The sequence below is a fragment of the Chelonia mydas genome, chromosome 9, assembly GCF_015237465.2.
Source record: "Chelonia mydas isolate rCheMyd1 chromosome 9, rCheMyd1.pri.v2, whole genome shotgun sequence".
Classification (NCBI taxonomy): Eukaryota; Metazoa; Chordata; order Testudines; family Cheloniidae; genus Chelonia; species Chelonia mydas.
The window spans coordinates 55709932-55735193 of NC_057855.1; the positions used below are offsets into that span (position 1 = coordinate 55709932).

The window sequence follows — 25262 nt, forward strand, 5'->3', positions numbered from 1 at the left end:
TAGTATCACTAAGAGCTAAGTGCAGAAGGTGGCAGCAGAAACACGACTCCTTTCTACTAAAGCAGCAGCTGACTCAGTATTGGGCTGAGGCTGTCTGAATGGTCTGGACTAGTTAGGGCCATGGCATAGAGCGCACTAAATAAAATGAAAAGGAGTACTTGTGGCACCTTAGAGACTAACCAATTTATTTGAGCATGAGCTTTCGTGAGCTACAGCTCAGTTCATCGGACGCATACTGGGTCACGGCGGTGTTCTCCGGGGGGTCCAGCACCATGGGCTCCTCGGGGCAGTGGACCAGCGGCAGGCCTGGTAACTCCTCTGGATAGCTAGGGCAGGGCAGGGCAGATCCAACCAGTCTTGGCGGGGACCTTGGGCTGTGGGGTTTTCCCAGTTGCTGGCTATGTCCTGGCCTCCCCAGCAGCTGGTCCTCTAGTGAGCTCTGAGGACCCAGAAGTATAAAGGCGGGCAATTACCAGGCAGGAGAGTGGGGTGGGATGAGGTATTGTTTCATGGTGTCTGTGTATATAATGTTCCTTCTGCGATTTCCACAGTATGCATCCGATGAAGTGAGCTGTAGCTCACGAAAGCTCATGCTCAAATAAATTGGTTAGTCTCTAAGGTGCCACAAGTACTCCTTTTCTTTTTGCGAATACAGACTAACACGGCTGTTACTCTGAAACTAAATAAAATGAGTCTCACACATTGTATGGAACATTCTGGCTATCACTTCCGATAACACTCAAGGTGCACATACAGGACAGGCTTCACCAGGGTTCCACTCAGCATGCTTCCTGTGTTGCTACAGAAATCCAGTTTCAGATTCGGATTCTCTTGATGGCAGAGTTTGGCTCAAGCGTCTAGTCCACGTCAGTTTGGGCTATCTTTTTTCCTACTCTCAGTATATACGCAGGCGGAGCCTGCAGGAGCCTCACAGGACTTAGCATAGGGCCTTCTAAAGCAACGGGAAAAAGACAAATTACAAAATCAGACACACCATTGCCACGGAAGAGCTGTATTTCAAGCCCATTTCATGAGCTAGGCCTAGGGATTTCAGTATGTAATGTTGACTGCTCCAGCAGGTGTCACTGTACAACAGGAGGGCTTATTACCTCTAATCCAGTGGTCTCCAACCATTTTAGACACAAGATCACTTTCTGAATTTAAGTGCAACCCAGGATCTACCCCGCCCCTTCCCTGAGGCCCCGCCCTGCTCACTCCATCCTCCATCATTCGCTCTCCCACACCCTCACTCACTTTCACCATGCTGCTCTGGCCTGAGCCTGGGGCAGGGGTTGGGGTGCAGGAGGGGGTGAGGGGTGCAAGCTCTGGGAGGGAGTTTGGGTGCAGGAGGGGGCTCCGGACTGGGGCTGAGTGCTGAGGTGCATAAGGGGGTATGGGGGTGCTGGCTCTGGGAGGGGGCCTCAGGGCTGGGGTTGGGGTGCAGGAGGGGGTGCGCGATACAGTCTCTGGGAGGGAGTTTGGGGTGCGGGAGGGGGCACAGGGTGATGGCTCTGGGAGGGGGCTCAGGGCTGGGGCAGGGGCCTAGGGTGCGAGAGGGGTGAAAATTCCCACCGGGCAGCACTTACCTTAGTCGGCAGCGCAGCGGGCTAAGGCAGGCCCCACACCACCACTCCTGGAAGCAGCCAACATACCCGTGTGGCCCCTGGGGGGTGGGGGGACATGGCTTTGCATGCTGCCACTTTCGGTAGGGCAGTGCCCCCGCAGCTCCCATTGTCTGCAGTTCCCTGTTCCCAGCCAATGGGAACTGCAGAGGTGGTGCTTGTAGGCAGGAGCAGCATGCGGAGACCCCTGCCCCCTCCTCCAGGGGCTTTAGGGGCATGCTAGCTGCTTCCAGGACTGGCGTGGGGCGGGTTCTCGACAGGCAGAGAGCCTGCCTTAGCCCACTGTGCCACTGGACTTTTAGCAGCTGGAGATCGTGATTGACTGTCAGAGGTTCCAGGATCAACAGTCGATCATGATCTACCGGTTGGTGACCACTGCTCTAATCCAAGGTCCACATGAAACATGAAGGCAAAAATACATGCAAAAATGGTGATAATTCAAACAAATAACCATCACTTTGTCCTTCCAATCCTGGGCAGGACCACTCAAGCCCTAAGTGACGGTCCCAGCCTCTCCTACTGAACATGGTTTCCCAGGAAGGGATCTGTCCACTTGATGTATCCATGAAGATGGAGGAAGAGCTGTGATAGAGCCAGAGGCAGGGCAGGGCTCCCTCCTTGTCCAAATATCTTTAGCACAATCATAAACTTCCATCTCCACCCGGTAGTCACCATCCAGGGCCCTTCCAGCGTCCACCTGTCACAAAGAGTTTGCCTCCCAGTGGCACCATGCCTCCGTTTTCATGCAGAGTGTGAAGCAGCTGCACCTGAAGGAGATATCAGTCAATGATATAGGGCTATAGCTCACTCACACCACATCACGATATATGGGAATCCAGGCTGCCTTACACAGGAGGCAGTCATTATATACAGACAGACAAACAGAGTTCCACACAGCTTGAGTTTCCAGCTTTGTCTCTGGTTCTTTACCAGGCTCCAAACCCTAGTTGGAACTCTGTACTGCATACAGAAACATGGAGGGTCTGAGTAACATCCTGCAAGTAAACATCTTTCCATCTCTATTTCCTAAAACAGGAAAGGGGGTGGAAGAACAGGTTTGTCTTCAGTGCAGAGTAAACTCAGGTTATTGACATCCAGATTAGTCCAGTCTGGGTCTGAGCAGCCGCACTGAAAAGCCACATCCCAGTTGCTGAGCCCTTATTGGCTCTACACTCACTAGGACTTCTAGGGGCACATCCCATGGTTCTTTGCACTGCAGTGAACTAAGCACCTCTGGGATTCTTTCCCAGTGAATTGTGGGAGAACTTGTCTGTCCTTCTGGGCATGCAGGGGGAATTGTGGGAAGCACTGGAGGACTGTCAGCACTGGAGGGATTTATCCTCTGTCCTTATTGGCAGAGTGGGTGGGTTACCAGCCCACATAAAAGCAGTCCAAGTACTCTATCTAACACATAAGCCAGTCAGGCTGGTTTTCCTGGCCTGAAAGTCCCACTAAACCCAGGTGAGCTCTTTTGGGGGGGTCAGGGATAACTCGCAAGGAAGACCCTGAGTGAATTGCACAGGGCACATATGCAATAAGGAGTCACTTCTGGGCTCAAATCTCAAAGAGCTCATAAGTGGAATAAGTTTTGGGATCTCAACCCAGGTCCTAGATGACCCAGCAGCATTGTTAAGATGTGATGAGACATCCATGTTACTGAGCTGAATGGGAATTGCATGAGGCGCCCTGCTGACAGTGCCATGACTTGCGTGCATCAATCATATCTAGTGCTGAAGTGGGCCTGACATGTTGTTCCAGCGATGCCCTGGGGCCAGCACTTACTGAAGAATTAAAGCTTTCATTAAAATAAATAAATCATTTTCCAAATGAGCCACCGAAATCCACAGGGAGGGCTTCAGGTGCTGAGCACCTCTGAAAACCAAGCTGCTTTCATGCAGATACTTAACTGGGAACTTAGGTGCCTAGATGTGAAACTTTTGGCCTAAGTTAGTAGCTCAGATAGCTGTAAAGAAAACTTTATAAATCCCACCCAATAAATACAGGTACCTTATAACAATAGCAGCCTAATAGCCTGAGTACTGGACTAGGATTAAGGAAACCTGGGTTCTAGTCCTGTCTCTGCCACTGGCCTATTGGGAATTTGGGCAAGTCACTTCACTTCTCTGTGTCTGAGTGTCCAGCTGTAAACAATAGAGATAATGATAGTTTGTGCATTACTGATTAAAAGTGCTGGTGAGAGCCCTGCAGTATTATTACTCAAAGAGCTCCCAGGTGTCCCAGAAAACATCTTAAGTATTTATCTGTCTGTGGTATTTCTATGGTGCCTATCACACTGGGATTTACATGTCAATGAGGTGTTAAATCTGAAGCCTAATTATGACACTTACATATCATAAGAACATAAGAATGGCCCTACTGGGTCAGACCAAAGGTCCATCTAGCCCAGTATCCTGTTTTCTGACAGTGGCCAGTGCCAGGTGCCCCAGAGGGAATGAACAGAACAGGTAATCATCAAGTGATCCATTGCCTGTCGGTCATTCCCAGCTTCTGGCAAACAGAGCCTAGGGACACCATCCTGCCCATCCTGGCTAATAGCTATTGATGGACCTCTCCTCCATGAATTTATCTAGTTCTTTTTAACCCTGTAATGGTCTTGGCCTTCACAACATCCTCTGGCAAGGAGTTCCACAGGTTGACTGTGCGTTGTGTGAGAAAATACTTCCTTTTATTTATTTTAAACCTGCTGCCTATTAATTTCATTTGGTGACCCCCTAGTTCTTGTGTTATGAGAAGTAGTAAATAACACTTCCTTATCTACTTTTCTACACCAGTCATGATTTTATAGACGTCAATCATATCTCCTTTTAGCTGTCTCTTTTCCAAGCTGAAAAGTCCCAATCTTATTAATCTCTCCTCATACAGAAGCAGTTCCTTAACCCTAATCATTTTTGTTGCCATTTTCTGAAACTTTTCCAATTCCAATATATCTTTTTTGAGATGGGATGACCACATCTGCACACAGTATTCAAGATGAGGGCGTACAATGGATTTATATAGAAGTAACATGATATTTCCTGTCCTATAATCTATCCCTTTCTTAATTATTTCCAGCATTCTGTTCGCTTTTTTGACTGCCACTGCACATTGAGTGGACGTTTTCAGAGAACTATCCACAATGACTGCAAGATCTCTTTCCTGAGTGGTAACAGCTATTTAGACACAAGTAACAGCTAAATAGTGACATGGCTAAGTAGGTTTCAGTAGCTCATTTAGCCAGGGTGGCTGGGTATTATTCAGAGCTCCACGTCCATAACCCCACCTCAAAAATATACACAGGACAAAAGTGGCATAAGACCCAGTTAGGGTCACAGGCCCTATCCCTTCTTTCTGAGTCTATCAGTATCACTTTTATTACAGTAGTGTCTAAGCTGAGACAGGGCTTAAGGCCCCACTGTGCTAGGTATTGTACACACCTGGAAAGCAATGACCGTTACTGGGAACTTACAGGCTATGACAGGTGGTGAGAAAAAGCTGGAGCGGGGGAAGGGAGCCCTGACAAGAGCAATACCCAGAAGTTGCAGTGCTTACACTGAATCCTGACACCAGGACAGGTGGGTGGATGACATGAAGAAATAGACAAAGTAAAGCTGGGGCTGTAACTGAAATCAGCCAAGTTACCAGCCCATCCTGTCTGCCTGCTTGCCTCACTTTGCACAAGGACACTTGATCAGGATACCTTCAGCTTCTCCTAGACCAATGGTTCTCACCAGGTGTCTGGGGCCCCCTTGCGGGCCACGAGAGGGTTCAGAGGGTCCGCCATGCATAGCTGGTATTATACTCGCTAGGACCCAGGGCAGAAAGCCAGAGGCTCACTGCACAGAACTGCAACCCGGGGCCCAAAGCCCACCACCCAGGGCTAAACGTCAAAGCCTGAGCAATTTAGCTTCACAGTGCTCCCTGTGGCATGGGGCCCTGAGTAATTGCCCTGCTTTCTACCTCCTAACGCTGATCCTGGCTTTTATATGCAAAAAAAACCCAGATCTTGTGGCACAGCTGGGCCATGGAGCATATTGGGGGGAGGGCCTCAGAAAGAGAAAGGTTGAGAACCCCTGTCAGAGATGACCAGTGTCAGAGTAGCAGCCATGTTAGTCTGTATTCGCAAAAAGAAAAAGGAGGACTTGTGGCACCTTAGAGACTAACACATTTATTTGAGCATACAGCTCACTTCATCAGATGCAACTGTCAGAGATGATGCTACTAAAGCTGTGCTGGGTGATCCTAGACCTGAGGAGCACTCTGCTCTACAGGCAGAGAAGGAAGGAGAACTGTGCATTCTATGCTGAAAGAGTTAACAGAACCAGTCCCAGAACTGGAACCAATGGATGACCAATGGAGCACTGAAAGTTATTCATAAGCAGAAAAAAAAGGAAGGTGAGGGAGGGAGAGACTGGCAGGGCTTTCTCCGCACCTGTTTGGAGTATTGGCAGCTTGGTCAGCTGAACACTGACGCCATGTGAACAGCTGCAGCAGGATTTCAGAATGATCTTGTGTAACCCAATCCTGCAACAACATTAAACACACAGCTCCTCGAAGGCCAGCGGGGCCCAGGGATGTGGGTTATGCCATGTTGCTTCCTGGGGCCCCCTCACTCCAAGTCAGGTCTTTTTGGTGCTCTGGGATAGGCATTTAGGGGGTTAGAACAAAGCTACCAGCTACCAGCTTCCCTTTGGCTGGAGAATCACTCAGAGAAGAGAATAAGCATGTTCAGGGTCCATTCCAGGGACTTGGGTGGTAGAAGCAGCAATGGCTGGGGCTTTACTTTGAGCTGTGGGGAAATGAATTTGGGGGTCTCAGCTCACTGGCCCCAGTCAGTTCAATAGATGGTTGTGGCAGACACTACACAGAAGGATATGCAGAATGGAACTAGCCTCCAGGCCAAATTGCCCACAAGCCACAGAAGAAGTGGTCTGACCCAAGGCCATATTAGTGGGTCAATGTGGAGAAGCCTATCATTGAATAACTATTGTGACCAACCCTTGCTTTCTCCCAACATAGGGTTATAGAGAAGGGGTGTCCCTGATACTCTGGGTTAGGCACTATGAAATCCACATACATATCAATAGAGCCCTCCTTCCAACATGGCACTGGGGAATCCATGTCCAGCATGGTGGCACCCCAGTGACCCACTCCACCTACCTTCTGCCAGATGTTAGCATCTGGATCATACACATACACCTTCTTTGTGTTGTCCCCAATGGTAAATTGCTCCATGCAGGGAGGCACAGCGCGGGGCAGAGAGGTACTTTGGGATGAATGGGGATGCGATTACACTCCACACATCTGCCAGAAACAGCCATCATCAGTTAGTGAAAGTGCTTAGGAGCCTTGACTAGTAATAAAGTTATCACAGGGTGTTAATGAGTCACAGGGTGACAGAGTCACAAGGACGGGAGAGAGCAGGCTGGCCCACCATAGTAGCTTGCTGGGCTGATTACCATATCACTTACACTGGTGTAAATCAGGAGTCAACCCATTTACATTCATGGCATTATATGGGTGTAAATACTCTCAGAATTAGGCCTATAACTGACCTCTTACCATATGGGCCTTGGGCAAGGGCAGTCATTAGGGATTTTTGCCATGCATTGTCTGACCTGATTAACATTAGCCTGGCATGTAATTCACTTGTAGGGAGCAAACTGTGGTCCTGAGACCAGCTGGACACTGGCATGGATGTGAGAGGCAAAGAGGGAGCATATTTTGGAATTGTCTCAGTTTATCTATCTTTGTGCTAGTTTCAAAGGTTAAAGCTTCTGGTGAGTCCATATGCGGTTAAACTGGGCTAAGGGTATTTAAATCAGCTAATGGAAGTGAACACACATCTCTTCTTTCACAGGAAGTAGACAGCACCAGTCTCGCTTTAACCATTCTGGTGTATCATGTAGGGACAGAGCAAAGGGTGATTCCGGGTACCAGCTAACATAGGCTTGTCATATGACTCCTTACGCAAGGTATTCTAATGCTCAGTCACTTGTATAACTTCAGGGCAATGTATCTAAGACCTTCTGAGTAAGAGGATGGCTGCCAGTAAAGGGTTCCTAAACAGGTGAGCCACTAATAGCTCTAAAATAACTTTCCAGGCTCACAGATCATCATATTGTCATGTGCCACTGGCATATCATGCTGATGTCATATGCACATTTGTCCCTCTAAGACACACTTAGTGGCAGCACTGGAAAGGGAATCACAAAGGAGCCCAGCACACCTGGCCTTCCAATGAAGAACCACATCAGATGGGGGAAAGACTGTCCACATGGGTAGTGGGAGAGACAGGGCCAGAATGTGAGACCCTTACTCCCCCTGAGAAACAGTTACTCACTTGAGCAATATTATTATAAATAATACCCAGCTTCTTATGTCATGCTTCTAATTAATTGCTCTCACAGTGCTTTACAAAGGATTCGGTATCATGATCTCAATTTACAAATGGAGAAACTGAGGCACAGAGAGGTGATGGGGCTAGCTGAAAGTCACCCATGGGCCAAGCTGCAGCACCGAGGATAGAGTCCCAGTCCAGTGCTCTGTCACACTGCCTCCGCTTGCCTTCAATAGACCTAGCTTGTGTAAGTCAATAGACCTAGCTTGTGTAAGTTAATGCTCACTAGGGAGAGTAAGAGGTTCACAATCTGGCCCACAGTGAACATTCCCTGAACTATAAGAGAACACAAGTCTGGGATTCACTTGGGGAAGAGATGAAAGCTGAGGCTGACCCAGTTGCTCATCCATAATACTCTAAATCACTGTGTAGGTAGCACTTTTACCTCATTTAATTCGGTTCATGCTCACTAATGTTCTCATACTGGATCTTATGAAACTCCATGTAAGTAAATTACCAGAGCTAGTTCAATGTCTTGTGTTTTAAATAACTGGAAACGGCTACATGAAATGGGCAGCAAGTGTTTGGAGTTTTACTGTACCTAAGGGAACAAGGCACCAACCCTAAGCTGGTAGAAATCAGTTATCATTCCATGGAGGGCAATGGAGCTATGCCAAGTCACCCCAAGCCAAAGAATTTAGGTCTTGACACAGAATGAGTGCCAAATTTACAGCGTCTCCCAGCATGAATCCTTCCTTCCTGCTGCACAATGGGCACAGAAGTGCCACCAGGTTCCCTGGCCCCTGATTCGAGATGAACAGGCTGACACAAACATAACTCATGCATCACACACTCACGTATGCTCTGGTTTCTATTTCATGCAGGACAACATACATGTTGTAGGTGAACACGTTGATGCACGTGTGCCAGGACTGGCACAGTATTGTTGGGAGGGACCTTTCTGAGGGCTTGGGCCTTTGCGTCCAAAATTCCTGTTGCTGTTCCTTCTCCTTACCTATGACAGGGTTGTAACACTGCAGTGTTAGTGCATTGTACTTGACAGCACAAGAGCCAATGAGGTAGAGCTTCCCAGACATCCAGTTGCAGTGAAGTTGCTAACATACTTCAGGGCAGGGCTGATGGGGCACCAGCTATTATTATAAGGGTCATAGCACTCCACCTCCACCGTGTCCACTGTGGGTCCCTACATACCAAGAGAGGAGACAGGTGAGAGTTTAGCACAGCACGGGGAGTATTATTTTGCATTGCAGTAGCATCGGGAGTCAGAGCCCCACTGTGCCACATGCTGTACAAACACATGACAAAGAGACAGGCCCTGACCTAAAGTGCTTCCAATCTCAGTACAAGACAGGAGACAACAGATGGATACAACAAACAGGGAGCACAAGGAAACAATTTGACCAGAGCGATCAGCATGCTGAGCAGTCAAGTGGTCTGCAGGCTTCTCAGCAGGGGATCTGAAGGAGGACAATGAGCTGGCTTTATGGGTGTCTCCATACAGAAGGGCCTTATCAGAGACTGACAGACAAGAGAGAGGGGAGGTGGCCAGAGAGACGGATGGTGCCTACCCCCAATGGCATAGATCTCTCCATTGAGGACAGCACTGGCATGATTTGTTCTGGGTTTCAGCATTGGTGCAATGAGTTTCCATGCACCCTCCTTGAGACGGAAGCACCCAGGACTGGGTTGTGGACCAGGTGTCATTCTGCGTCCCCCTGTAGCCACCTAGGAAGAGAATAATCCAGTCACACACAGAGAGAAAATCTTGTAAGGTAGAGTCAGCCCTGCCCCGGGTAGTGGTCCTACAATGCATCTTTTGCCTTGACATCTAGGCCCCTTTAACAGGCATTAAATTAAACTGATTTGAAGACAACTTTACAAAGAACACAGCACCACAGACTGCTGGCGGCAGCTCAATAGAAGCAAACCCCAGAAAATAAAAACAAACTAATCTAAAGTCCAAACAAACAAAAGGTCACCAAATTTAAACACAGGCAGATTGTGAGAAGGAGTAAAATCCACAGGAGAGAAACCCTCTACTGAAAAGGCCCAGCTACTGCCAGGCCTAGCGAGATGAACTTCAGCAGGTACCAACCACGGTAGATAGAGAGACAAGGGGGTCTCTCTCGAAAAAACCACACCATCCAAGCATGAAGTACAGCCTGGGACATAATTAATTTATGGCACTGGTGGTGTCATGGGCCATTCTTCCATTCATTAATTTAATTAAATCAATCAAAGAGCGCTGAACTTATACAACCTGAAAATTGCTGAACTACTGCCCAGGAGCTATGTGATAACACTGAACTTTCTCAGAGTTGTTGCTTATTAGCAAACTGTCTTCTGGATGCCATGGAAAGAGTAACATTTATTAAATGAATTTGTCATTTATTTTCTCTGTTTCATTAAACAGAAAAAAATACCCTGTGGGGCCACCAGACCAGACACATGAAAGGAAACACAAGGAATTCCAAAGGTAAGGTTCCAGCTTAGGTTCAGCGGAGGGGGTTGGATGAGAGCCCCGTTACATACCTGTGACATAAACATAATTATTTAGTGCCACCAGAGAAAAGCCCATTTATTGTAGTCCGGAAAGTCAGGAAGAGCCATCCATCTTTCTGAAACACAGAAAAGTCATAAAGAACCTAAAGGTTTAGACCAGATCCAAAGGCACAAGCCACTACATACTTCCCAGTGCTTCTGTCTTCCCAACATATGACCAAAATGCAAGACAACATGCCTCCTCTGCTGTAAATAACAGGTAGGATTAGAACTGTTAAAATGGTCCAATTCCCCAGATTTCCCTACCCCCCTCCAACACTCCCCTAGCTATTTGGCACAACTGGTCTTTACGAAATTCACTGGAGCCAGATACTCATGTACTGCTGCCAATGGAAGGAATATTGAACAGGAGTCTTTACAGCTCGCCAGTAACAAAAGCTGGCCAAACTCCACCAAGTTTTTGCAATACATTGAACTGCACAACTGCCATTCATTTCACTCTGGATGTATTCTTGGAAAGAAAGTAGGAAGCCTAAGAACAGCTCCTATTCTAGTCTGAACAGTGTTTACGCAGGCTCCCTTAGACAACACCCCAATATTCCTCAGCCATCTCTGCTGTAACGCTGTAGGAGATGGGTGAGGAATGCTTACAAGTTTTAATTCTGATGGAATCCTTTCCTCTTTTGGTATCCAAATGGCTCCACCCACAGTTCTTAAAGAATCGAAAATAAACCGGCCATTAAAATGGAAATCTCCTCATTCTGTGGGCCCGATCCCAGCTGGTGTAAATCAACACACTTCCACTGAGCTCATGGAGCTACACCAATTTACACCTGCTGGGGATCCGGCCCTGATACTGTAGACATGTACTAGAATCCCTGTCTGCCTCTGGCACTCACCAGTGCTTTGAGCTTCCACCATACCTGTCTGTGCCACACTGTACATGCGGGAGGGGAAAACCTGCCCACGCCTGTGGAAATCAGTTTGTACCTGGAAGTGTGAGATTGCATACACTTCTCATACCATGCAGGACTACAATGGCTACCAACTGACTATTGCATTGGTACTGGAGTGTATCTCTTCTGTATGATACTGGAGCATACCTGTGTTAAAACTGCTCTGCCTGTCTGATGGCCTGACCTACAGCTCACTGCAGTCAGTGGGAATCTTTTCATTGACTTCAATGGACATTTGCTCAGGCTCTTACAACATAGCACGGGGAGGATGAGACCCAGCTACGTTCATTTGGCTACAGGAGAACTGTGTGTGTTAATTAGCTCTGGTCCTTGCGTACATAATGTTGTCAAAGTCTCCTGCAATTGCATCAGTCTGCCAGGGATTATGCCCTGTCTCCACACCCAAGCTGCAGAAAGTCTGACTCATGGGCTTGTCACCTGGGGAATAGAGCTAGCATTAGGCTGTGCGATTGCGGGAGCATCAGCCTGTGGGGAAAGCAGCTGTTCAGCGAATGACAAAAGCCAAGGACACCCAGAGCATTACATCACCCTGGTAATGGCTTCATTCTAGGATGAACGCGGCTGGTTACTATGCGTGTCTAAATCTCTGATGTAAAGGGTTCGCTGGTAGTTTAGCCCCTGGCACGGCCACGTTGTTTGTGAGCTACCAGCACAGGGCCCCGCAGCATGGTTCCAGGACCGCTCTCAGGAGCCGAGGCCTTTGAGATACTAAGGAGCTTGCGGCTGGTTATGGACTCCGGAAAGTGTGACCAGACTCTGGGCACCCAGGCATCTTTTTTTGTTTGTTTTTAATCTGCGTTTTAGAACCAATTGGACACTAAAGCCGTGTGAGGTGTGGGGCGATCTCATCACCCACCCTCCCAGGGCCAGTTCAGGCCTCTGTTAGTGGCCCTGTGGATAAGAATGGGCAATAGTCTGAATAAACGGGTCCAATCTGGCTCCACTGAAGTCAGTGAGAGTTTGGCTGCTGGCTTCCATGGAACCAGGATCCAGCATCCTGTGACGGATGTGGGGAGGAAGTGTCTATTTTTTGGTCTATGGGGAGACAATGACTGAGAGACTCCATTCCTTCTTGTGCATAGGGTCTGAATGAGACCCCCTGTCTTCTCACACAAACGGCTTTCACACCTCCAGTTTGAAAACACTGACATGTAGTTTACTTATTTTAATCTCGACCACCAGCCTTTACAGGCCTGGGAAGCAACTCTATTTACAGGGACATACCAACATCATCCCCCTTTGCCAGAGAGGGGTCATGCTAGCCCTGATCATGCTAGCCCCTCCCACTTTCCTTTTCTGTCTCTCATTTCCACTTTACACTTCCTTCTTATGCACCTTTCTGCTTTTCCAGTTAATGGGTTAATAGCTCCTTAGCTCCCTAGCAATTAGCCCCAGCTTTTCTCAGTCAGGCCCTTCTCGGGGAAATTAATTGGCCTTCCAGTGAGCAGACTGCTAGTTCAGCTGCTGGTTCTCAGTCCTGCCACATGTATTTTATACAAACAATACTAGCTGGCATTTCAAAGGGGGGTTGGCATCATCCCCTCCTAACAGACAGAAAACTGAAGAGGTGCCAACATTTTCAAAGGTAGCCCCTGAATTTGTGCCCCTTTGTTTAAAACTATAGGGCCTAAGTGATGTGGCTGAGCCAGAGCCAGAGCTGGGAAGAGAAGGCACGTCTCCTGATTTCAGGTCCTTCGTCCTCTCTAGGGGACCACACACCATCAGCAAACGCCCCCGCGCCCCGCACAAATTACACCAAGGCACGGTTAGCTGTGTGAGTTCATCCTCTCGATCCTACTCAATAGCTTTGGACAGGTGACACACAGAGGCTAAGAAGAGACCAGAACACATAGGAACTGACAGAAGTTTCTCTCTCAAGCTTAAGAGAGACAGACTGCATATCTATTGCATCACACACTTTGCCCACAAAACTTTTAGGGCCAAATCCAGGGCTCCATCTTCTTAGCACTAATCCAGCAGTGCACAGGGGATGGAGCGTGGTTCGAACAGGGCAGCGGTGTAAGACCTCCAGTAGACAACAGAAACTCGGCTCCAATACTGCTTTTATTCAGCCATCTGCACCACTGAAGTCCTGCCTGAGGTAGATGTAACCCTGGGCGTAGCAAAGAGGCAGGCCTCCCTCAGAGATTGACAGTCAGGGAGGGCCAGAACGCCCCCTGGTGGGTGGAACCAGAAGGCCACGCTCACCATGCCAGAAGCACAGGGTGCGGGACAGGAACAGGGAGTATAAAAGGCGGGCCCTGTAACTCATTTGGGTAGCAGCTGCTAACGGAGATGGACATGTTTTCTCCACTACTGAGGCAGGAGCCCGCAGAAGACTTCAGTTACCCTGAGGACTTGCCCAAGCTACCAGAGCTGCCAGACCCAACCAATGCTGAAGAGCTGCTGGTATTGCCACTAGCAGTAGACCCTGAGGAGACAGAGTACATACAAGTACACCTTGAGAGGAGGGTAGGAAGGAAGCCCAGGGATAGCCAGCTGTAGTCTGGCTGCAGGGGCATCTGAAACACGATCAGTGTGTTGCAGTGGGATTCCTTAGCTGACCTAGTGGCAGACCGCTCGCCACTGTTGGGCCCTGGGCAGGGATGCAGTGGAGTCTGGTGGGCCTGTATCCCCCTATCTTTGGCAGTACTCCCCCTCTTTAGGCCAAGAGGCCTGTGCTTGCCTGTCTCCCCGCAGAGCCAGATTGACAAATTGGACCTGACCTGACCCCTTGCTGGAGCCTCCTAGTCTGTGTTTGGTGCTCACCCTTCCCTGAGATCTAGAACCCAAGACTGTGTTTGGTACCCTGCCCTGTCTGAGGGCCTGAGTTCCCTGATTATACCCTGCCTGAGGGTTGGGCTTTAGATTGTTTGGTGTCCTGCCCTGCCTGAGGGCTTGGGCTCCTGAACCACTCACTGCTCTACCTCGCTGAAGGGATCGAGCACCAAGACTGCTAACTTTCCCATTATCTTAGATTGTTCTTACAGGGTGTGGCCTCCCTAAGAGATTGACAGCAAGGAAGGGCCACACATGTGTATGCTGGGCCTGGCCTGAACCTCAGCTAGAAACAGGCTTGGTTTTGCTTTCTTACTGGTCTTGGGATTGTAAAAGGCAAAGTTCTGGGAGACTGGCAACTCCACGTCTTCTGCCTCATGCTCTTCCAGAGCTCGACCCGCGACCACCACCAGCACTTCCTCCAGCTTCTGTGGAAGGGCAAGTAGGCTCTTCTGGACAAAGGACCTGTTTTCCACCTTATAGAAGATAAAAGAAACATGTCACCAGGCTCAGCGGCTAGGCCCAAGCTCCTCAATTCTCCTGGGACAAGGAGTTCTAGAATGGCAGTCTTTTCTGGTGGTGGGTGGAGAGCCAGGTGGCTTCCTCTCTGACTCTAGTGGCTGCTTCTCCCTCTGCAGGAGGCTGTCTGCAGACTCAGGCAGACAGTGCTGTATCACTTACACTCAAGGGCATATTCTCAAGCTTTCCTTGGCAACCAGAAGGGCTACAAACCTTCTGTGTTCAATGCAAGCTGAGATTCCAATGTTATCACGTGGCTCTGGAATCCAGGGCACATGCCTATGAGTTTATCCAGCCTTGGTGCAATGGGAGTTTTGGAAATGTACATGCTGCCAGCCCAAAAATCATCTACGTTATGGAAAATGGGATGGGAGGGGGAAGAGAGAGAGCAAAGCCTGCTGAGCAGGGAGTTGGGGGCCCCATCCACTGTAGCCTCAGCTTGGGCCAGTATTCCCTGCTGCCTGCTCTCTGACTGACATGCTCCTTCAGCACTGAGGCTGCTACAATTCACATTATCTGGGTAGAAAAATCACTCTGTCTCCCTCCTTTAGCACTGTGTGGACTGACCATGCTACTGCTGCTCCCAGGACTCACAGTGTAGACTGTGTGTTGCACTGCTGCTGGACATCCTCCCACTAGCACTATCTGCCCAAGCAGCACAGCTTGTTTATTGCCTATTAACCACTATACCTGCCTGCCTAGCAGCTACAGCTCTGGAGCCCTGTGCCAAGCTGGGTTAACCATGGTGGCTGGCATAGGTCCCTTCCCATTCACTGGGAGCATCTGGAGGGGGTTTCTGTGCTTATTTATCCATTGAAAGCGGGTACCTTTCCTGCCCACAAAGTCTTGTCTCCCTGACCATCACCCCCGCTGCACTCTTCACAAAGAGAACATCAACGTCAAATTACTGTCTACTAGCCATCAAAGGAAACTCTTCCAGTGTCGATTTGATTTAAATCACTAGTCAGGAAGACTTGATTTAATCATGGATTTTTACATAAAACTGCATTCTTGTTGGGTGTTACAACCTTAATATATATTCGTCACAACTTAGATATAGGTTTCATTTTTAGAAAGCACACACTATACATCTTAAGTGATTTATTTTGAAAATTTTTCGAATTAGTTTTACAGCTAGATCAGAAAATGAACAAAGGAAATTGAAGCAGATATTTATGAAATCATTGGGAGGTGAACTATCTCCAATTCAACAGTTTAATCATTAATATTTGGAGGATTTTCTTGCCCTGCTGTGTTAGGAGGAGAACATCACCAGACAGATATTTAAATTGTTTTAGTTAACTAGAACAACGACATTATGTATTCTGGATTTTTTTCTTCAACAGCAAACATATAATGTAACAAACAAGCCTGTGAATTTTGAATTTAGTTAAATATTCAAGTTTTTTAAAATCAGGTTTCTTTTTGTTTTTTAACTAAAATAATTAATGAAATATATTTTAAAAAAAAACAAATTAAATCAACTATATCAGTTAGCTCAATATGACAAACTTAAAATGACTTCTGCAACTAACTCAGTTGTCTTCACCTTCATTTTCCTGTTTGTTCATAATCTGGAAAAGAAAAACAAGGTTTCCTGCTTTTTCAGATCCCAAACGATTTTTCAATTTGGAATGAATTAGTCCAAAGGAAGAAAATATTCTTTCTACACTGGCAGAAGAAGCTACTGCTGTTAAAAGTGAGATTATCAATTCAACGGTCTCTGAATCCAAGTGCTTAAGTGACTTCCACCAGTTCACTGGTGTCACTTTCTTTAAAACATCAGCAAACATATAATTCTTGAATGATTCACCCTTAGCTCTGAAGTTTATTATAGTTGGCATTATGGAGGGATGATTGCTGGATGTCCATGTCATAGCCAACTCCTCTTCATCAGCAGTTAATGTTTGACCCAGGTACCGAGTATTGAGGATATTTGCGAAAAAATGAGAGGGAGATAATGCTTTTCCCATTTCATTTTTTTAATACTTGTAATTTAACTCTGTCATTGCATATTTCCCCTTTTATGATCTCATTCAGTTCCTTCCAGATGCCAACAGCACCAGCAATAAAACAGCGATTTCCCTGCATTTTGTTCTAGGCTACAGAAATAGGCTTCAGGGCGCTCAGCATGTGTTCAACATTTCTCTTAAGCCCAATGTTGAGAACTTCGGCTGTGACAGTGCCATCTATTTTTTCATGAGTTTGTTCACAAACTATCATCAAATTAGGCCAGTGCTTGATACAGTGCTCAAAACAGTCCACTACTCAGTTCCATTGCACATCTTGTGGGAGAGTTAGCTTTGTTCCTCCCACTTTTTTAGAGCAACTGCTGCCAAATGGTGTTACGGAAGTATTTTGCAATTTCAACAACATTAGCCTTTATTTCTGGAACACTGAAGTCTTTGGCTAGGAGGTGCATCAAATGAGCACTGCAACCGTACGTTAGCTGGGGACTCTCTTCATTCTCTTCTAAATAATTTCTTCTCATCTTGGATACATTTGCAACATTTTCTGTGACCAAGCTGCGTAATAGACATTTGAATTGCTTTTTACAGTTTGTTATACCTTTTACTGCTACTTCTTGTAAGTATTCTCCTGTGTGTGCATTTCCTAACGAATCAATTGTTTCTGTAAGGAAGACATTCCCTTCTTCTGTTGTCACAGAAGCACATACAAGAGGATCATTGTGGACATTGCTCCACCCATCAAGACTCAGGTTCACAATTTCACCCTCTAGATCTTTTGCACATTGCTCAATTTCTCTTTCCTCCACTTTATCCAGCAATTTGGCTGCAACATCTGCTCTGTTCGGTGGACTGTATCCTGGTCTTAATGACTGAACCATGTTAATGAAGTGTGGGTTCTCAATCATACGGAAACGAGAGTTTGTTGCATAAACAAACCGGGCAATTTTTTCATCAATTACCTCTTCTTGTAATCTGCTGGTTCTTATCACAAACTTATCCATGGTTGTCAGGTCCAGCCCTAGGCACCAGGAAAGCAAACACGCGTTTGGTGCAGCACAATTCCAGGGGCTGCATTCCAGCCACTCCTTCTCCCCCCCGCCCCTTGGGCAGTTACGCTCTCGGAGGATCCAAAGAACTGAGGAAGGGGGACGCCTGCTGAAAGAAACCTGCTAGCTCCGGGCTGGATGCTGGGGCATAGACATTGACAAGATGCAACATGAGCCCTTCCACCCGAACCCGGAGGAGCAGCAGGTGCATCTAGTCCAACCCCCTGCTCAAAGCAGGACCAATCCCAACTAAATCATCCCAGCCAGGCCTTTGTCAAGCCTGACCTTAAAAACTTCTAAGGTAGCAGATTCCACCACCTCCCTAGGTAACACATTCCAGTGTTTCACCACCCTCCTAGTGAAAAAGTGTTTTCTAATATCCAACCTAAACCTCCCCCACTGCAACTTGAGACCATTACTCCTCGTTCTGTCATCTGCTACCACTGGGAACAGTCTAGATCCATCCTCTTTGGAACCCCCTTTCAGGTAGTTGAAAGCAGCTATCAAATCCCCCTCCATTCTTCTCTTCTGCAGACTAAACAATCCCAGTTCCCTCAGCCTCTCCTCATGTGTTTCAGTCCCCTAATCATTTTTGTTGCCCTCCGCTGGACTCTTTCCAATATTTCCACATCCTTGGATGGTGTGGAGTGCAAAACTGGACAAAGTACTTCAGATGAGGCCTCACCAATGTCAAATAGAGGGGAACAATCACATCCCTTGATCTGCTGGCAGTGCCCCTACTTATACATCTCAAAATGCCATTGGCATTCTTGGCAACAAGGGCACACCGACTCATATCCAGCTTCTCGTCCACTGTAACCCGTAGGTCCTTTTCTGCAGAACTGCTGCCTAGCCATTCAGTCCCTAGTCTGTAGAGGTACATGGGATTCTTCCGTCCTAAGTGCAGAATTCTGCACTTATCCTTGCTACTGCTCAGCGGATTTCTTTGGCCCAAGTGTCTAATTTGTCTACGGGCCCTCTGTATCCTATCCCTACCCTCCAGCATATCTACCTCTCCCAGTTTAGTGTCATCTGCAAACTTGCTGAGGGTGTAATCCACACCATCCTTCAGATCATTAATGAAGATATTGAACAAAACCGGCCCGAGGACAAACCCTTGGGGCACTCCACTTGATACCGGCTGCCAACTAGACATGGAGCCATTGATCACTACCAATTGATCCTGACAATCTAGCCAGCTTTCTATCCACCTTATAGTCCATTTATCCAGCCCATACTTCTTTAACTTGCTGGCAAGAATACTGTGGGAAGACCGTGTCAAAAGCTTTGCTAAAGTCAAGGAACAACACGTCTACCACTTTCCCCTCATCCACAAAGCCAGTTACCTTGTCACAGAAGGCAGTTTGATTAGTCAGGCATGACTTGCCCTTGGTGAATCCATGCTGACTCTCCCTGTCACGTTTCCTCTCCTCTAAGTGCTTCAGATTGATTGCTTGAGGACTTGCTCCATGATTTTTTCCAGGACTGAGGTGAGGCTGACTGCCTGTGGTTCCCAAGAATCCTCCTTCTTCCTTTTTTTTTTTTTTTAAAAGATGGCACTACATTAGCCTTTGTCCAGTCGTCTAGGACCTACCCCGATCGCATGAGTTTTCAAAGATAATGGCCAATGGCTCTGCAATCCCATCCGCCAACTCCTTTAGCACTCTCGGATGCTGCGCATCCGGCCCCATGGACTTGTGCTCGTCCAGCTTTTCTAAATAGGTCCCGAACCACTTCTTTCTTCACAGAGGGCTGGTCACCTCCCATGCTGTGCTGCCCAGTGCTGTAGTCTGGGAGCTGACCTTGTTCGTGAAGACCGAGGCAAAAAAAGCCCTGAGTACATTAGCTTTTTCCACATCCTCTATCACTAGGTTGCCTCCCCCATTCAGTAAGGTGCCCCCACTTTCCTTGACTTTCTTCTTGTTGCTAACATACCTGAAGAAACCCTTCTTGTTACTCTTAAAATCTCTTGCTAGTTGCAACCCCCAAGTGTGATTTGGCCTTCCTGATTCACTCCTGCATGCCTGGAGCAATATTTGTATACTCATCCCTGGTCATTTGTCCAATCTTCCACTTCTGTCAGCTTCTTTTCTGTGTTTAAGATCAGCAAGGATTTCACTGTTACGCCAAGCTGGTCGCTTGCCATATTTACTATTCTTTCTACACATCGGATGGTTTGTTCCTGCAACCTCAATAAGGATGCATTAAATACCGTCAGCTCTCCTGAACTCCTTTCGCCCTCATGTTATTCTCCCAGGGAATCCTGCCCATCAGTTCCCTGAGGGAATCAAACTCTGCTTTTCTGAATCCAGGGTCCATATTCTGCTGCTCTCCTTTCTTCCTTATGTCAGGCTCCTGAACTCGACCATCTCATGGTCACTGCCTCCCAGGTTCCCATCCACTTTGCTTCCCCTACTAATTCTTCCTGTTTGTGAGCGGCAGGTCAAGAAGAGCTCTGTCCCTAGTTGGTTCCTCCAGCACTTGCACCAGGAAATTGTCCCCTACACTTTCGAAAAACTTCCTGGATTATCTGTGCACCGCTGTATTGCTCTCCCAGCAGATATCAGGGTGACTGAAGTCTCCCATGAGAAGTAGGACCTGCGATCTAGTAACTTCCGTTGGTTGCCAGAAGAAAGCCTCATCCCCCTGATCCAGTGGTCTATTGCAAGACTCCCACCACAAACATCACCCTTGTGCTCACGCTTCTAAACTTAATGCAGAGACACTCAGGTTTTTCTGCAGTTTCATACCGTAGCTCTGAGCAGTACGTACTGCTCTTTTACATACATGCAACTCCGCCACCTTTTCTTGCCTGCCTGTCCTTCCTGAACAGTTTATATCCATGAACAGTACTCCAGTCATGTGAGCTATCCCACCAAGTCTCTGTTATTCCAGTCACATCATAATTCCTTGACCGTGGCCAGACTTCCAGTTCTCCCTGCTCTTTCCCAGGCTGCTTGCATTTGTGTATATGCATTTGAGATAACTTGCTGTTGTCCTGCTTTCTCAGTATGAGACAGGAGCCCTCCTTTTCGTGTTCTCCTGCTCGTCCTTCCTACCGGTCTTCCCACGTCCTCACTTACCTCAGGGCTTTGGTCTCCTTCCCCCGGTGAACCTAGTTTAAAGCCCTCCTCACTAGGTTAGCCAGCCTGCTTCCGAGATGCTCTTCCTCTCTTCGTTAGGTGAGCCCGTCTCTCCCTAGCACTCCTCCTTCTTGCAACACCATCCCACGCTCAAAGAATCCAAAGCTTTCTCTCCAACACCACCTGCGTAGCCATTCGTTGACTTCCACGATTCGATGGTCTCTACCCGGGCCTTTTCCTTCCACGGGGAGGATGGACGAGAACACCATTTGCTCCTCAAACTCCTTTATCCTTCTTTCCAGAGCCACGTAGTCTGCAGTGATCCACTCAAGGTCATTCTTGGCAGTATCATTGGTGCCCACATGGAGAAGCAGGAAGGGGGTAGCGATCTGGGGCTTAATGAGTGTCTGCATCACATCGTGAATTCTAGCTCCTGGCAAGCAGCAGACTTCTCAGTTTTCCCAGTCGGGCAGCAGATAGATGACTCAGTCCCCTTGAGGGAGAGTCCCCGACCACCACCACCCCCCCTCCTTCTCTTGGGAACAGTGGTCATGGAACCCCCATCCCTAGGACAGTGCATCCCATCCCACTGGCGCCACGCCACCTGACTCAGCCCTCAGCACTAGGGACAATGGTGGAGGAAGAACTGCAGCCCCGGATGGGCCAGGATGGGCACTTGCCCCCAAGAAAAGTGCAGCACCCACCATACGAACATCGGCCATCTTGTCACATACTATAGAATTTATAATCCCTATTCCATGTTGAGATAGTTTTAATTAAGATACATTATGGCTGGAAAATATCTTTAGATGGTTTTTTTTTCCCCCCATTGATTTTTATCCACCGTGAACTCTTCCCCACTGAGGGAGGTAGTTACTGCAAGAGTAATACTGCTGTGATAAGCCTGAAAAGCCTTCGAGGATGCAACTGAGCTGCAAGGTACTAATATATGGCTCAGTCACTTCACATGAGGTCCAGGTACCAGCAATAGAGCTGATCTACTTCTTTCCTTGGCTGCACAAAAACACAACTAGGTTTTGTGGTGGCTGTCCAAGGTGAATTATATTATTTGCAGCTAATATTTGTGTTAGGTGCAATTGCAGCAGTTCACCTTGATCTAACATGATCTCTAAGGCATGGGTCCTAGGAGCCATTCCCTTCCTGTCTGTTTATGGCAGTACAGGTTCAGTGAACGCACAGGCTCTCAGTGGAGGGGCCCTCAATGCTGGAATTTCTCCCTACATCATCAATAGAGCTGGAGTCTGCTGACAAGGTCTGTCTCTATTATCCAAGATTTCCCTGTGGTGATCCAGGTGGCTATTTGCTTTGGAGGAAGGTTCTAGATCTACCTTTTTGATAAACAACCAAAGACTGTGGGCCAACTCCTCAGCAGGAATAATTAAGAAAGGGATAGATAATAGGACAGGAAATATCATGTTGCCTCTACATAAATCCATGAAATACTGTGTGCAGATGTGGTCGCCCCATCTCAAAAAGATATATTGGAAAGGTTCAGAAAATGGCAACAAAAATGATTCGGGGTATGAACGGCTTCCGTATGAGGAGAGATTAATAAGACTTGGACTTTTCATCTTGGAAAAGGGGAGATATGATTGAGGTCTATAAACTCATGACTGGTGTAGAGAAAGTAGATAAGGAAGTGTTGTTTACTACTTCTTATAACACAAGAACTAGGGGGTCACCAATGAATTAATAGGCAGCAGGTTTAAAACAAATAAAAGGAAGTATTTCTTCACATAACACACAGTCAAGTTGTGAACTTCTTGGCAGAGGATGTTGTGAAGAGCCAAGACCATAACAGGGTTCAAAAAAGAACTCGATAAATTCATGGAAGATAGGTCCATCAATAGCTATTAGACAGGATGGGCAGGGATGGTGTCCCTAGCCTCTGTTTGCCAGAAGCTGGGAATGAGCGACAGGCAATGGATCACTTGATGATTACCTGTTCTGTTCATTCCCTCTGGGGCACCTGGCACTGGCCACTGTCAGAAAACAGGATACTGGGATAGATAGACCTTTGGTCTGATACAGTAGGGCCATTCTTATGTGTAAATCAGCATTGCTCTCGCTGTTTCTACCTGCATCCTGAGATGTGGTGAGTGGGGTGTATTTCAAAAAGTGAAGCAATAGGTAAAGGTAACTCTGTTCATTTGTTTGGAATAAACCAAGAATGAATGTGTTATGGAAATTGATTTTTGGATTTATGGAACAAGTTTCCACCTCTCTCCAAGAACTCAGACTCATTGGTTTGGTTCAGATTAGCACCCAAGAATCTCTGTGCTTGTTCAAAGGTACCCCAACTAATTCAGTCTTCTGGGAATCTTGTGAACACACAGTATGCGTGAAAGCATTCGGGCCTGGCCTGGTTTCAGTTGTGTTTGAAATATCCACCTTAGAAGTCTTTCCTGTGGTTTTTATTCCTCCAGGCTCTACCAAAATGCAGTGCTAATGCATGTGAAAATGAAGAAACAATTAACAAACTATGACAGCCTTCCAGGAGAACTTTGGGAGAAGGTTTTCAGTTGGTTATTTGACCTGACTTGTCGCCTCAATTTGTCTGTTCACCATTTACAACATTTTAAATATAGTCCTTTAAAGGCTTTGGCTAGACAGGAAGTGTTTCTGATATAAGCTAAGGGTAAACTTAAACTGATATAGCTATCCTATTATAACCCTCCTCCTATCCCACCATTCCTGGGCAGACACTCTCATTCTAGGACAAGAGGAGCCTTTATCCCATTAAACTTGGGCAGGAGCTTAAACTAAACCAAAAAAGGCCACTCATCTACCAGACTAGGAGTGTCCTCAAAGTGGGCTATAGTAGTGCGACTATAACTGGTAGACCCTTCCCAGGCAGGGAAGCTAGGAATGCCTGTGCTCACTGAGTGGGAATGGATCAGGGTAAAGCTCCTACAGAGCCAACAGTGGATTTCTGCACTGAGCTGGAAGAGGCTTGGCTACAGAGATGATTTGGGGTGGCTCTGAGCCTGCACTGGATTCCTGTGCCTAGCTGACTCTGGGAAAAGCCCCACTTCCCTCTGCTGGCCTTTAGGGCATCTCCCTCAGCATTTTTATAGCACCTTCTGAACCACATTCACCATCAGAGTGGAGAGGTAGTCTGACCTGGACTCTCACACCTAGGAATCTGGTTGCACACTGATGCAGATCATTTCCCACTGGCAACCTCCCTCCAGTACAGAAGCTCCATCTATACAGGGCCATTCTGATACCTTACAGCACTGACCGTGCTTCGGTATCTGGAGATGACAGCCTTGCAAGCTTCCGAATCCTGGATCAGCGGCTCAAATGAGAGCAGGTTCTGCAGGTACTGGTCTGGGAGTGAAACCAAGTGCACCAGGTCTAGGAGCTCCGGCAGGTGCTTGGCTCTAGATGCTTCATCATACCTCACCCACCTAAGCACAGCTTCAGCTAGGCTCTGTTCTTCCTGTACCTGCAGCAGGTCATTGGACAAGTAGATTACAAGCCTCTCCTTGGATAGCTGGAGAAACTCCTCCTGGTGTGATACAGCCTCAAAATTCTCCTGCAGGAAAGCCCAGGCCTTTGAGGACACCTCTGGGCAGCCATGGTTCTCCCCAAACGCACAGATGCCCAGGCAGTTGGTTGCATCCATCTGCTGTCTAAGGTAGCGGCTGCAGACTTTCCGTATGGTGGAGAAATGGAGCTGGTTGGAGGTCCGAATTAGCGCTTCCACGTTCCCCTGGTTGATGGTGATCTTTCCTGTGTAAGCAAAGTCGATCAGAGTCTCCATGACAACAGGATCCACCTCTTTGATCTCCACGCGGGCTGAGATGCTCTCAATAAAGTCGCCAGTGAACATGGCATTGAAGTAGTGGCTGCAGAGGGCCAGGATGCCGCGGTGGCAGGGAAACTCATGCCCACCCACAAGCAGCGTGATGTCGGAGAGCTTCGGATTGGAGCGCAGGCTCCGCAGGCCTTCCAAGATGGCCTGGGGGTGGGATGGGAGGGAGAAATCGAAGTCATCAACGTTCCTCACCATGGTGCTGTCCTCTGGTAAATCTCACTCCTTTTTTGGGGCTCTAACATGGAAACTCCACCCTGCTTAGCAAGCAATGAAAGAGGGGAATGAATAATTGGCTGGTTGCCCTGAAAGGGAAGGTCATTAGCAATTCTCTCCTCCCAGCACCAATGGGTGTTCATAAAGGCTGATTCTCCAAAAAACTTATAGGCACAAGCAGGATTGATGACGAGTGCTTCCGTGACTTGTGTGTCAGTGCCCTCATCTCCCTCACGTCCCCCACAAAGCACATGTCTCCAGAGGTTCCAGGCTCATAGGTGTACCCCAGAGCACTTCCCCTTGCTGCACTAAGTGCCTCTATCCTGCAGCCCCTGACATCACTGACTGTC

The 25262-nt window shown here is 47.6% G+C and overlaps 1 protein-coding gene across 1 annotated transcript; it reads right to left on the reverse strand.

The window, feature by feature from the left end:
- Nucleotides 1-2013: 2013 nt before the first annotated feature.
- Nucleotides 2014-24906, reverse strand: KLHL30 (kelch like family member 30). The gene is given in 14 exon segments (XM_037909006.2): nt 2014-2179; nt 2182-2238; nt 2241-2301; nt 2303-2389; nt 6780-6840; nt 6842-6923; nt 8975-9052; nt 9055-9159; nt 9546-9654; nt 9656-9705; nt 10513-10554; nt 10557-10598; nt 14554-14713; nt 24121-24906. Coding segments are annotated over 14 exon segments (1749 nt in total). The 5' UTR covers nt 24895-24906; the 3' UTR covers nt 2014-2138.
- Nucleotides 24907-25262: the final 356 nt, after the last annotated feature.